This window comes from Pangasianodon hypophthalmus, chromosome 3, assembly GCF_027358585.1.
Source record: "Pangasianodon hypophthalmus isolate fPanHyp1 chromosome 3, fPanHyp1.pri, whole genome shotgun sequence".
Lineage (NCBI taxonomy): Eukaryota > Metazoa > Chordata > Actinopteri > Siluriformes > Pangasiidae > Pangasianodon > Pangasianodon hypophthalmus.
The window spans coordinates 15,209,883-15,225,565 of record NC_069712.1 but is presented as its reverse complement, the minus strand read 5'-3'; the positions used below and the strand labels follow the sequence as shown (position 1 = coordinate 15,225,565).

The 15,683-nt window shown below is 36.4% G+C and overlaps 1 protein-coding gene across 1 annotated transcript; it reads right to left on the bottom strand.

Moving 5' to 3' along the window:
* Window positions 1–1,305: 1,305 nt before the first annotated feature.
* On the bottom strand, window positions 1,306–15,187 carry slc2a15a (solute carrier family 2 member 15a). The gene is made up of 12 exons (XM_026943359.3): window positions 14,930–15,187; window positions 13,396–13,494; window positions 10,229–10,389; window positions 9,330–9,454; window positions 9,097–9,242; window positions 8,799–8,931; window positions 8,380–8,567; window positions 6,205–6,315; window positions 5,038–5,139; window positions 4,801–4,876; window positions 3,313–3,440; window positions 1,306–2,233 (listed from the first exon to the last, which is right to left on the bottom strand). Exons 1-12 carry the CDS (start codon window positions 14,972–14,974, stop codon window positions 1,979–1,981), a joined length of 1,569 nt encoding a protein of 522 aa, XP_026799160.2. The 5' UTR covers window positions 14,975–15,187; the 3' UTR covers window positions 1,306–1,978.
* Between the last annotated feature and the right edge of the window lie 496 nt (window positions 15,188–15,683).

Here is a 15,683-nt window from a genome sequence, read left to right as displayed (position 1 = left end):
CCTAATGAGCAAGCCAGTGGTGGCAGCGGTGACAAGGAAAAACTCCCTGAGACGATATGAGGAAGAAATCTTGAGAGGAACCAGACTCAAAAGGGAACCCATCCTCATCTGGGTGATAGAAGATTATAAATAATTCCCTTCTAACTGTATACTATATGGTCAAAAATTGCAATTGTATAACAATGAAAGTTCATAATACTATTATGAAGTCTACTTTGTTGAAGTTATCAACTCTTCACTGATGGAGACTTGTAGTCCTAAGCCATTGTAGCAAAACTGTTCATATCAGTTGAAAGTAGCAAAGCTGTTCATATCAAGTGAACTACTGATTTCTAGCGCCTTGTATTTTCTTTATCCTTTAGTCACACCAGCTGGTAAAGTGTGGTGTAGTTTTCTCCACAGAAAATGTACTCTGAGAGTGCAGCTGTGTGTATGGAGGCATGTGGGATCACATTTAACCAGTGACCTTGAGCCCAGTGGACAACAGTTGGGAGACTCAAAGCCAGACACGATTTAGCTCACCATTTCTCTTCTCGCACCGGGAGATGCAAGCGTTTCATATCATTTGTCTATGCAGGCATCTTCTGAGGGAGTTGCAGAGGCCCACACAGATGGAGCACCATGCCTAGGGGCTAGCAGAGTTAGCATCTTACCTCACTATACGCATTGCTCTCTGCGCATGATAGACCTAAGACGTCACACACACCCACATGGTGTTTTAGTTCTGAGCTGCCACAGCTTTGGTTTATAGTAGGTTTAAAATATTGTGTTTCTAACAATAGTATCACTTTCTGCACCACAAAGGACATTCTAGAGGGAAGTTTAATTGCTTCTAACAGAGTAAAAGGATCTGAATCTATATGGATACATAATTCATCTGGATTCAACTAGACTATTACAATTTTCTGTGTAAACTCAGATAGACTTCCAACTGATGCAATCAATCAGAGCCAGCAAGAGTAAAGTAAGACATGGTTTCTAAAGGAATTTCTGGGCAAACAGAATCATTATACATGATCATTATGCATGATTTTTTTTTTCTCAATTAGCCCATGTAGAAAAATCATGTAACAGAGTTTAGTCAAAGAGGAGGATAGTACCCATAGACGAAGGTGAGAAAGATAGCCCTTTTCTTTAATTAAGCATTAAATCCGCCTCCTAGGCGAGTTAATGAAGCTGCTCTGGGTTTGGCACTCAAGCTGTTGGCGAAAACCACCAAATCTCTGCTCAGATCCTGCTTAGGAAGCGTTTATTGGCCTACCCCCTGATGTTTCCAATAAACAGACTACCACAGATCCTCTAAAAGCACTTTTATTTGTGAGGTTTTAAAAATTGAATATTCTTAACTCTCATTAAACATCAGGTCAAATACATTTACATTAAAAATTACAAAAACAATGGACCCTGGATTTTTTAACCAAAACATTTGCCATTTAGCTACATTAATATATAAAAATTCATCAATATTATAGCATGTAGTATGTACATTATTTCATACAGTACAGTGCCTTGAAATATAATTTTCCTTCTGAATAAACCTCAATCTTAGTGTGTGTGTGTGTATATATATATATATATGCAAAAGAAGTAAAAAAAAAAAAACCTTTATATAAAAGGTTATAAAATATGCCAATACACATTTGGTCACTGTGATACATTAAGGAAATTATATTTAAAAAAAAAATAGCACAATGGTCTTTACATGTATGGCGGATATTGAATTTGAATACTGAATTTAATTTACATTAACATCAAATAATCTATAAATATTCTAAATGTGACAATGGCTAGATACTATATGCATGTAGATCATGCTGTTCATACAGCTATAATGTAAACTGTATTTTTAACACAAACCATGACCCTAACCCTAATATTAAACTTCATATCTTCTCAAATTGTTATTAATAATTACAAATTTACAAGTGCGAGGCCATGTTGGAATACCGGTTGATTAAATGTACTCTCCTCTCTGCTCTCAGGGACCAGAGGAGGAGCTGTCGAATTCAAGTGAGCCATTTTCTAGTGTTCCATAACCATTCATCTTCTTCAGTTTAAGCTGATCTGGCTGACTGAGGGCCTGGCTCTCTACCACCGCCTCTTTAGTGGCAAACATCTGACTGATCTCCATAAACGTCTTATTCTTCGTCTCAGGAATGACAAAGAACACATAGACAGCTACTACCAAGCACACACTGCTGAACACCAGGTAGCAGTAGGACCCTGCCAACATCTGTGACACAGGGACAAAAAGAATGAAAAAGTTATTTCAGCTCACAATAATAACCTGAGGTTTCTGGAATACATATGGAAAAGTATGTGGGAAATATAAAAACCTATTGTGTTTGCAGCCTTGACATTTACACTAAACTTTGCCTGACTAAGTTCTGGCAATATTCACTCCTCTATCCTAAATCATAAAGTCATAAGTCTGCTAATTTACCATGTTCCTACATGGTTTCTAATGGTAACACTTTGCTATATGGTTCCTTAATGAATGCTTAAGTACTTACTAACTTATTATTAAGTAATAAATTGTTACCATAGTAGTTCTTCAATAATAACTAGTCACTATAATAAGCTACTGTGTTGACACTAAACTGTCATTATAGAATTATTTACTAATACATTAATGACACCTATTATTATCTGTACCCGCATAAGTAAAGGAATAAATCAATGCCCTTACCCTTACTATTACATCACTAGTAACCAGTATCCAAAACTGTATAACAAGTCATTACTTATTTTTGTCAGCAACATTATTATTTTTGTCAGCATAGTAGCTTAGTAGCCCAAATACTTCAAATGTTAATACAATTAGTTATTTAATTTATTATACTTTTTAATAAGCTAAGTATTAAGCTATTAAGTTATTACATTCAGGCTACAAACATTCAAGCTATTTATTGTTTACATTTTAGTAAGTATTAAGCTATTTATTACATTCAGGAGTAATTCATGGATCTGATATGGAAATACCTGCCTAGTTAGTGAAATAGTGCTTAATCATTAAATAAGGAGCCATGAAACAATATGTTATCAGAGTAATCATTACTCTACCAAATCATTGCACTTTTGTAAACATAGAAGTTTATTACAGTGATTAGTAATTATTGGAGATCTACTATGGTAATACTTTATTACTTACTGCTAAGTTAGTAAGTACTTAAACATTAATTAAGGAACCGTATTGTAATGTGTCACTGGTGCTATGAATATTGGTTTCATTCCCCCAAACTATTTTCATTACGAATAACCACATATTATGTGACAGTATTGCAGTGGAATGCTCTTTTGCAGTAACAGCACCTGTAGGAAAGGGAAGATGAAACCAATAGTGAAATTGGACATCCAGTTTAGAGAGCCTCCCACAGTATAAGCAGCAGGACGATGGGACTGTTTAAACAGTTCTGCCGTGATCAGGAACGGGACACCAGCTGAAAAACATTTTTAAAAAATCAAATGCAAAACACCATTTATTTCTACACACTATTATTGTTGTAATTCAGGTGTGTGGAGGGTTTTTTTTTTTTTTACTAAAGCTTTTAAATTGCTTATGGGAGGTGACTTTTACAGTGCAGATGCTTTTGGGAAGCACATATAGATTTAGGTATATATGCAGATATATGCATGTATACTACATCCATTAATGAACAAGTCCAGTGCTTTTCCATAATGCAACAGTTCATGAAGGGAAGAAGACAATAAAGTAGCTTTACGAGGTGCTCATTATTGTTCCAGTGCTTAACTTCTAATCCCTTTTGGTTACCAGTGAAAAATAAACAGGCGCAAGGTGTTATTTCAAGTCTAATGAATTCAGGAACAAGCCAAGCTGCGACTTCATTATTTGTGCATGATAATTGCAGTAGAAAGCGTGCTGCAGTTAAATTGATATGGAACTCTGCTTGTAATTCATTGTTCATGCAGGATTTTGGCTTAAAAAGCCATATTCATCATTGTTTATGAACAATGAGCCATAAAAAATCCTAATTAAAGACGTAATTACAGCGATTGAGGCTGCGGCCTGAGAATGAATTATAGATTTTGGAGTGGGGTTGAATCATACATCAACAGAGTAAAGCACTTGCAGTCTCATTCATCATTTCAGCCTTGCTCCTCTGCTCTACTCTACTCTTGTGGCATGCATAAACTCCACACATAATACTAATACACCACTGAATAAGCAATGCATGCATTTAATAACAAAATGTACACCTCTCTCTTTTAAATTCAGATTACTTGCTAATGCCATGCAGCTCAGTTATGAGATATTTAGTGATAAGTTGCAGTAAAATAATACATAGTAGTAATATAAAATGCACTGTATATATGTGTGTACACAGTCTATACATTACCATGTTATTACTTATGATTATGAGTGAGTAAGTGAAAGGATAATGTATATTAATGTCTAAGCTCAAAGACAGTCAAACCAATGGCTCATCATTAGGATAACTAATCTACTTTAAAAAATACACACAAGCAAATAAATACCTTTCTATTTTTCAACAAGTTATTTAGCTTGCTTTGCTATAAATGAGTCAAGGAATATCATGGGAAGGTTTTTTTTTAAGTTAGGTCAGCTGTTCTGCCTCCAGGTGTCACTATTTCCCTATTTCCAGATGTCACAGGAACCAGGGGTCAAAGGACAACCATCTGTTGATTCAGTCTGAACCACACTCTGGAGACCATATATCTTCATATGTAGTGAAGGAACACCATTTCACATGATAAAAGTATGTCTTTTATGGTTAGTTATTTAAAACACATTGAAAATATAAATGTAGTATAACCCACCTGGTCCTATACAGAACCCAGCAATGATGCCAACTACACAGCCCACACTCACGTACTTCATGAAATGCACATGTGTCTAATAGAGGATAGGAATAACACAAAGTACATGACTCTAATGCATTCTGAATACACTGGTGCACATATCCAATAAACTATGTTTAATTTTATAACATAATAAATCCAATATGCACAGAGAAATGTAGTTTTAATTGTAGTTTAAGTCTTAATAATGCTCACCTGTAGTACAAGAGAAAATGTTATCCCAGCACAACAGAGGCCCATGACCCCAAAACCTCCAATTATCAGTGGCCTTCTTCCGAGCCGCTCAATTGTGAAACACTAGAGAAACATAGAAATAAATCAATAATCTATTACTATTTCAATAATATTGAAAACAGATTATTTGGAATACAAACAATGCTATAAAACTGCCACCATTTGACATATTTTCACTGTCCTCTGTGTTAGTAAACTCAAAGCTGAGGCGCCATTTGGAAATTTCTGATTGGTGCTTTAAGACTGTAATTCCGACAGACTGAGACTGCAAGACAATAAGGAAAAGATGAGAGCCAAAGCAGTGTGCTGACTTAAAGGAGGGTGCGGAGAGCAGCTGACAGCAGAATGAATAGTTGTAATTTTATAACCAATCTCTGGCCTTCCTCCTGTGTGCCATTGGCCTCCCAAGTGAGGGCCAATTGACACTGACAGCAATGAGTTCTCCTGACTAACAGCGCGCCTCTCCTCCTCCAGTCGCTGATGGTGCATCACTAAATCCTGGCTAAGCGATACGCCTGGGAGACGGAGACTGCGTCTAGCCTCCATTACAGCTCTGAGATGTGACCCAGAGAAGGAGCCAGTGGGAACAAGACTCATCCATCTCTCTAATGTTTTCCTTTCATCTCATACAGTGTTTTCTATGAGTGTAAAAACTGAAGAAAAAAAAGGAGGAAAGAGGAGCAGAAGATGGACAGAAAAGCAAAGCGAAGCAGAAGGAAATGACGGAAAGGCAGAGAGGCTCTGGAGGGAGAGCTCACATGTACAGGCCTGATTTCTTTACAGCTTGAGCACGGTACTACTACTAGGCTTGAGCCGATTGATGATGCTAACGCTAATATATTTTATTTATCAGAGATGGAGTCAAGTTGTCGATGCCAGGATGACCTGTTTTGGCTTTAAGATGCACAAAAGTAAATCTTCCTGGTTATAATCTGTTTATGTTTATTCTTTTATATAAAAAAATCACATAAAAATTTATTTTTATTCCAAATGACACCCTTTACTGAAAAGATGCTTTGTGACTAGATAAGGCCTAAGGTTTGCTCATATACAACCGTAGCACACACTTCCGTCAGTTCATTTCAATCTTCACTAGTCATATTACTATATTAGAATAAAAATACTCACCCCTAGGAGACCTGCGATGATCTCTATGGCTCCCGTTCCTACAGTGGTGTATGGGATCTCAGGGGCTGGTATCCCAGCATTCTCGAAAATGTCATTGGTGTAGAACCAGATCTATGGTGCGAGTGAAAACCAAGAGCGGTGGGTGAAACATAGTGAGAGAGGATGAGAATGGGAGATGCTGATTTTGGCTTGAACAGGTGGTGTATCATAGCTGCACAGTTATGGTGTACAACACTTCAGATTCAATTTTGGCGCTGGAGGGGTGTATGCGACTTTAGACAGGGGGGTAATCAGAGGAAACACAGACGGTTTTAGAGCTACTGGGAGTGCAGAGGACACACACGGTCAGCCACTCTCCTGCTGCTCTGGCTCAACTCAGCCAAGACACACCACCTGTCAACCCCATTTACCCTGCACACACACACACACACACACACACACTTGTCTTACTATCCTTGTGAGAACCTTCTATTGACATATTTATTAATGCAGCTAATTCATGCTATACTATACCTAAATGTAATCCTAAACTTAACCTTGGTAACCAAAAAGAAACATTTTGGCTCTTTTAGTTTTTCCCTCCAGTAAAAGCAGTTTTCCTCATAGGGATCAGCCAAATGTTCCCACAAGTTAAAACTGTCAAATATTCCTATCCTCGTGGGGATACACACACACACACACACACACACACACACACACAAACACACACACACTAGCTGAGATACTCTAATTATCTGTGATTCATAATCCCCATCACCTCAAATCTTTCTTTCTATTGTCTTTTTCACATCTCCTTTAGAGGGCTACTTTGACAAAGGCAAAACCACATCTGTCCATTCGAAAGCAAACATGTAAAAAAGCATGTAAAAAAGAATCAGCAATATAAACATATTCACACTCTAGCCAGGGTCTGTAAATGCCAGTGTTTTTATGGTCAGGTTACACAGCTGATACTTTCTAGAACTTGATCTCAGAGATCAGTTTTGCATTCTTGCTTCTAGTGATTAAGGAGGATTATGGTTGGGAGCGCTGGTGCTACCAAACCTCTATTTGGAGTGTAGAAGAACAAAACAGATTGAGGAGAAAAGTGGTTTATGCCTTATATGTAAAAATGCATTAGGTTGTTAACAAGAATAAATACTAGTGCGCTGTGTCACAAGCTCAAAACATTTTATAAGCAGCATTTATTTTCTTACTTTCAGGAAGCCAATATAGTTGGTTTCCATGGCAGCTGTTATAAATGGCAGGGGAGATGAATGTAATGTGGTGAATCTGTCCCAAATTTTCAGCTAAATTATTAACACACATTTAATGCCCGGCCTGCAAGATTATTCACCCAAATGTCAGCACTGTCTTTTAGCTGATGATATTTTAAATCTTTTTCTCTTGTCAAAAGAGCATGTTTATTTCTTTTCCTAACTTCTAGCACTTTTATGTCATTGTATTAAAGATGCAATATGTATGATTATACTGCAAAATGTGAAATCCTGCTTCTGTGTATTGCTCTAATCCTCCCAAAATATAAATATATTACATCCCATTGATGTCTAATTGGGACACATGAGCTCTTTTTTGGATAACACTGATGTTTCCATTCAAGGGTCAAATAAATTCACCATGGACATCATTCAGCAACCTCAATTCACCACTGTAGTGTAAGTATTATGATTTCAAACTCACACCCACTTTATCTTAACTAAACTATGCCTCAGATTCAGATTTTGTTCTATGTAATTTGCTTTAATAATAGCCTATGTTTATTGCCTTGGCAGGGCAGAACAAATTAGATGCTATAAACAGACTCTTGAAATAAGGATTCTAATTTGTTCAGCTCTGTTGAGTAAAGTATGAGCTTTCTGCCAACTCTGTCCACTTAATCATCTGAATAATTAATTTGCAGCTAAACCAAATAATTCACAAAGGTAATGCTCCTGAATTTATTTGTTTTATAAATAAAAATTGAGTGAGCTTGTCTATAAGCCTAGAAAAGTCAAATTTTAAGTTCTCAACATCAAACCCTTTGAAAGGCTTATGGTGCCAGCTTTATTCATAAGTATGTCATGTCACTAACCTTGAATATGTTGTCTCAATTTCCTAAACAGTGTTGGTTTAACTGGTGTAGCTTACTATAATAAAACATCATGCAGTCATATGTAAAAGTAAACACAGCCTTACTGCATCTATACCAGACAGCTGCATCCCGATGTTAATGACGACCACAGAGAGGACCTGCCAGCGGACTGTAGGGTCCAGCAGCAGCTGCCAGACAGACACGGTCTCAACAGTGAACAGGGAGCGCTGCTCCTCCTGCATTTCCTCAATCTCAGCCTGAATATTACATCTGGCCCTGTACCACTTCAGAGCTACAGAACAAGGTACGTGATGAAAAAGTCTCTTAGTAATAGTCTGTAGTACTTTTCAAATCAGATCGGCAGATGTATTTTTTTAATAGCATATGACAGATCATGACAAGACGATTTGAAGAAATCATAAAGGAGAGGTGCTAAGTTATATATAATGCGTAACCATTTATTAGAATTCAAGCATATGCGCTAAACACCAGGCACTACTACTACTCAGGCCAGTTCTCTCACCTGTGATGGTGGCATGGACATTGTGCTTTTCAATCAACAAATAACGTGGACTTTCTGGAAACCATGGCAACAGCATCAGCTGGACAAAGGTTGGGATAACCACCAAGGAGAGAAAGAGGGGCCAGTGTTCCTCCTGTCAAACAAAGCAATGGCCAAGAACAATCATTTATAATCCTTAGCCTAGACACAAAATAATGCAATAATATAGAGCTCTGTTTACATGTGTCCATTTTTAGGATACAAGTAAGAAGATACTGCTCTGTAAGGTTATAATAGTGCCATTCTGACATATACCTACTTTTCCAAGGAGTTCATGCAGGCCCAGGAGCTGAGCAGAGAAGACCCCAATGCAGATAAATATGCTGGGCATGAGGCCTATAAAGCCTCTCAGGTTTTTAGGGGCAATTTCCCCCAGATACATGGGCACCACACTCAGAGAGATCCCTGAGACAAGAAAAAAAGACACATCATGTGATTAGTTAAATTCCATTACCCATTAACTTTGTTGCGCAGATTCTGGCAGCATGTTACCTGAATGAATTCCTGTGATGAAGCGACCAAAAATAATCATTTCGGGTGAGTGACAGATTCTGCTGAAGCCCATTAGGGAGCCTGCTATGAAGACCAGTACAGTAGAGTTGACCACAGTCCCTTTCCTGCAAGGACAGACAGACATGAGTCCTGTTCTTAACACCGCTCATTAACCAGGGCTGTAATGTTCAACAGCCGCCACCAGGGAGTTTAACTATCAAAACCAGGTTATTGATGTTCCACGAACTGCAGCGCTGAATAAAATAGCTGGCCTCCTTGATTAGTTCTATCAGGTGGCAAACTTTTCCCTCTGATTTACACCCGGCTGTGCCATGCTCTGCGTTATGATGGCCTTAGTCCTATAAAACACTTTGCTGGGCCACAATTGATTAGAGCATTAAATGGAGTTGTGAATCATCACCTTTCATTTGCATTTAAATGTCTGCAGTCTAATCTCATGGCTCCCGTGAGACGCTTGGAGTAGACGAGACAAGCAGAGGAGTTTGCGAGTGCCTCTGTGGGCATGCTGAAGAATTCTGATTATGTCTCATTCTCACATTAAAGCATAGCTGAATATGCATTCCATTATAAAAACATATTACTATTAATATAAACTCTTGGGTCAACGCAATACCCTGGCTTATTTTATTGTCACAGCAGCAATCTGAGAAGTTAGTGAGAGAAGTTTTTAGCCCACAGGCCACAAAACAACACTGTTCCTCCTCCAAAGTGTGACCAAGGTCAACTACAGAGATAAACAAAAAAAGAAAAAGGTCATGTGAGGTGACAGATGAGGTAGTGTGTACCTTGGTGGTCATCACACTCTGGGGAGTAGCAGTACCACCCCTGGCAGAGTGACCAGACAGCACCAGATGTTATGAGGTCTCCTATTGACTCACCTTCCAAATCTGGTGACGAGCATGCCCACCATCAAGGAGCCGATCAGGCCTCCAATGGCGAAGACAGACACAGTGAGTGAGTACATGAGCGTCAACTGCTCTCCATTCAGCCCAGTCCCATTTCGACTCACAACAGTATGGTTATAAAAGTCCTTAATGTACTGAGTGTGTGTAAAGAGGGGAAAGAAAAGGAGAAAATATCATCATGATGCACCTGGTGATTAACAAATAAATTCTTTTTCAGTACGTGTTTGAGTCAGAAGTCAAACTGGCCTACTTGTGTGGAAATCAGGTTTTAGGCAAAAATAAATAAATTAAAATTTAAAAAAAATAAAAAAAAGACACTAGTGGTATTGTCTTATGTGTGAACAAATACTTTAAAGTTCTAATTTAAAAAATTATCTAAAATGTATTGCAAATGTTAGGGCTTTTTGACCTGAAAAACAAGGTTTAACAGTTTAATATTGAAATGAGCGAAAGAATCTCCTGTAATATTTGCAGCACAAAGACTACAACAGAGACTGACTGACTCATTCAGAATAATGGAACGGGTCAGAGGACTGTCAAAGTGAATCTCCTCACAGAAAGCAAAAATAATATGCATCCTGAAAGGCCACAAGAGGCCAAATGACTCAGAATCAAGTGCCTATTTAATAAAAAAATAGACAAATTTAGATGAGAAGAAGCACATGTCTCACACGGCAATCATTCTTTAGACTCCCCTCTGTCTCACACACCTACTCACTCTGCATTCTAGAGTCACAGTCTAATTGAATCCCTGTGCAGTTATCTTTTCCACCCATCTGTTTTTATCTAATTATTTTAAGCAGCGTCACAGCAGTTTCAGGGCTGCAGTGTTCAGTTACCTTTTACCTCGTTCAACTGTGTGATAGCAATTTCTGAATTTAAAGAATGACTGAAAAGCAGTCATTAGCTTTCAAGTCTTGGTAATCACTTAGCTTGGAATTAATTTCTCAAGGTTTCTATTCTGAGCAAATCAAACAATTCAAACAACTTCAGGTTCAATAGCTAAAAGTGATTTTTAACACATTGCTAGAAAAAAATCTGTATTCTGTGCATACATCAGACATATAAAACAAAACCACTTTCATGGGGAGTGTAACAACCAAGAATGAAAAAAGAGAGAAAAAAACAGGAAAATTTGAATCTTTTCATCATTAACAGACTAATGGTGCAAGGCAAATAGGTCCCCACTTACTGTACACGAAGACCTGCTAGAGGCAACCATCACAGCTCAAAATGGCAAAAAAAACCCTCAGATGAATAATCTTATACATCACAATTATACAAGCTGCTTTGAAACATCTTTTTATCAACTTATCAGAGAATCAGTGCAGTTATACATTTTGACAAATAAAATATGCTACAGACATTTCTATAATTACAAGATTGATGTCATTTCCCAATACAGTAATAACTGCTCTTAGAATAAGTTACAGAATCATGATACAGAATCACGGGCCACATTCCCAGAGTTTCAGTAAGATCTAGTTTCACACGTGGTCCGTTCCATCCACATTCCTCATTCAGTGACAAATTTTCCACTCAGAGGACAGCCTCAGTGGAGCTAGTGTTCTTGCGACCACTAGGGCAACACTTCTCCATTACACTGCAGAACTAGGAATATACTACTCAACAATACTACTCAACAATCAGGCTATTTAAATATTAGTAACATGTAGATTTTATGTATTTTTTTAAAATACAAATTGTAAAATCTTGCAATTTAGGAAAAATAATACCTTAAGCATGGTGTATGACCTTATATTAGGATGTCTTACGGCTTCACAATGGATAACACCACAGCATATTCATACTCACTTATAATAATAATAATAATAATAATAATAATAATAATAATAATAATAATAATAATAATAATTATTATTATTATTATTATTATTATTATTATTATTATTATTATAAGTGAGTATGAATATGCTGTGGTGTTATCCACTGTGAAGCCGTAAGACATCCTAATATAAGGTCATATAATAATAATAGTAATAATAATAATAATAATAATAATAATAATAATTATTATTATTATTACTATTATTATTATTATTATTATTATTATAAGTCAGGGTTTCCCAACCACTTGTGAACCCCTAGAGGTTCATGGTGGCATTGCAGGGGGTTCATAAGACTGATAGAATTATCAGTGATTCATTCAAATATTTTTAAAAAAATTATATATATACTATATAAAACACTGAAATTTGAATTTTAAAAATAATAGAGGTGTTAACAAATTTCACAAACTGAAAAGTCGCATGCTTTAAGTGACATGTTTTGGCATTTATTAAAAAAATTTCCCTTAATGTTAGCCTACGCAAAGTCCCAATGGGTAAAAATGTTTTAGGTTAATAGGGTTCAGCTGACAAAAAAAATCCCATTATAAGTAATACTCTGTAGTAATAGTATTTACTGGCAAAGTGTGTTGGTTTCTGGGAACTTCCCAACTTCCCAGCTTTGAGAACTTTGGTTCTCAAATTATCTTTTAGAACTGTGTTTCACAAAGTAGTTTTCAAATTACCCTTTAGAACAATGGTTGTCTCAAATCCAGGGACCCCCAGGGGTCTATGAAGCATAGCCAAGGGCAAGTGATTTAAAAAAAAAAAATACTTTGTTACAGTGGCGGAAATCACAACCTACCATTAACAAATTTGTTATTATTGAGTTCTTATAGTTGTTAGCCTGTTTGACTGATCACTTATTTGAATGGCTTTAATCCTAATCTCAATAACTCAAAAACAAGTCATCCTATAAAATGTCAATTTGGAATTAATTTGTTTTGTCAGGAATAAAAAACTCTATGGCTTCAATAAATAGCCAATATTATTGTAAAAATTTAAGTACCATAGTGAACTTAATATTTGAATAGTTGGATTATGTTCATTAAAAATGTGCTGAAGGGTAAAATTTATTTTACACTTGAAGGGGTTAGAATGTCAGTAACTGAATGCTGTTTCATGGGGTTTGTATACCAGGAATCAGCAATATTTTAAAAATAAAATGAAATATATGCTTGTAAATGGTGTGACTCTTCTTCCCTTTAACTGTTACCTGTTGCAGATTCATACAGAGCATGAAATTATGTTAGTTATTCTAACCATACAGTAACACACTTAATAAGTTCTTACCCCTGCAGGAGAGTTCACCACAGCTAAATTATAGCCATATAGCATAGAGCTACCAAATGAGGTGAGGAAAGCCACAGCCAGCAGGGATAATGTGAGGTGCTGTAGGCATGGAGAGGAAGGACAAAACAAATTCTTAATACATTGTACTGAGATAAGAGAAGAGTAATGGAGTTATATAAGCCATATAATGCATTAATGAGAGAACATTAAATATAAACATAAAGCAAACATCATACTGGTACACAACTATAGTCCAGTGTATGTCAAATATTACAAATTAAACAAAATAGGACATAAATGAACTTATAGCTACATAGATGCACTCTGTGATATGATATTCATTTATCTATGAATGTTTATTAATCAGCACTACCAATAAGTAAAACCACTGGTCATTCCATGACCTTACAATAGTACAGTGGTCACTGATGTAATCCTGAGTGAAATGAGACAGACAGAAATTTTGGAATAGATAAAGACATTAGTACTGATAAAAAAGATTTTAGTAAAAAGTCATTAACTTATGTCTATGTATGTCATGCTAACATGAAAAAACTGTGTGTGGGGTTAGGATTAGTCAGTTGAATTAGTGTAAAAGGAGAGGATGACTTTAGTATTTACTTTAACATTGAGCATATTAGTGCTAATGATAGATTATGCAGATTACAGTTTATTGTGACTTCATGTCCAAGTTTCAACTAAAGTACAAGAACATCACTGAATTGTCTATTCAACATAGTAATCAGACTCATCACTTAGTCGTAGTGATTTCCATCTCAAATCAGTGATTGCAAATTCATGACAATATAACAATATAAAGTAACTCTGGTACATCTGGTCTATACTCAACATAATTTGGAGCATGAAATAGTCAGATGCAGCTGCTTAGGTACACACGTGAGGAAAGACAGCGTCTTGTGATATTAAATAAACACCATCTCTCTACCTAAATATGTTACTCCAAAGGCAAGTAGTTGACTTCACGTAATAAGTCTGGTCCAAATAGCAGTGTACAACAGCTATATTTTATAAGGTATTGCAATAAATGGCAGAAATGTGTAAGTTTGAGAAGTGAACATAGGCTGGTGGAAAAGAACCAGAAATAGTGGCATTGTTGAAAGAATTTGCAGGCTAAGAATGAGTAGCCTGTATGTGCCCAGGCTAAAGTAAAATAAATAAATAAATACAAATACATGCATACAGTACGTACATACACACATACACACACAAAAAATAATTAAATAATAAAAACAAATAAACACATACATACATTCATATACCTTTCAAGAATAAAGTGATCTGGACTTTCAAGTTTGAAAGTTTGAATAATTTTTTCTCCACATATATTTTCTTCACATACTATCACATACATATGGAATTATATATATTGTGAATTTGTGGGGGAAAAATGTGAAAAAATATCTGAAAAGATGTTACTTCAAACTCAAAAGTTCTCAAACCATGTGTTCTTCTTGTAAGAGCATTCATATAAAATACAATCAATAAAGAGCAGTGCAGAAATTTAAAAACCTACCGATGTAATTTTGCCTGATGAGGTAATCAACAGTTGTTCAGCCATTTATGTGTCTCAAAGGTTCCTTATCGACGTGCATAAATGAGAAAGTCTCTTTTCAGCTTGGTTTGTAGTGGGCTGGTTGTAGGATTACAGACTTCATCTTGTGAAGAAGGATAGGCGTGGTCAGACTGTAAAGGTTGAGCATGGCGTTTAATTCTCTTAGATCGTGTACAGTCATGAAGACGGCAGGCTGTTTAGGACACTCAGAGTAGCCGAGCCGTTCACTCACATGACGGACACCAACGTGACACTGCTGAAATCAATTAGCTAAGTGAATTTGTAAATGCTGTAGCCTGTGGTCTGAATCATGGAAACCCTGTGCTCGTGAGTGAGTAGCCTGTTCCAGCTCAGCACGGGGAATGAAAAGTCGCTGACAATTAAGTGTGGAGTAAAATCAGATGAACTAGAACATTTGATTATTTTGGTTCAGAAGTTCTGTCTTTAAAATTCTTGTACTTGAAGAATCAAGGTATAAAAATTAGGTAATTTCTGTGTAAAAGTGATGCCTGGAGGGTCAGCCACTCTGAGAGTTACTAGGGAGAATGCTTTAAACATTACTAGGAGAGTTACTAGGGAGAATGCTTGTAAACTGTCTACTCATCGCATGTTTTGCTGGAAAAATGGTGGTGGCAACTAGAGCGTTCACCTATAAGTTCACATCAAGCTCAAAATACGTTTATTTAATAATAATTTGTAAAAAACAAAAAAAAAA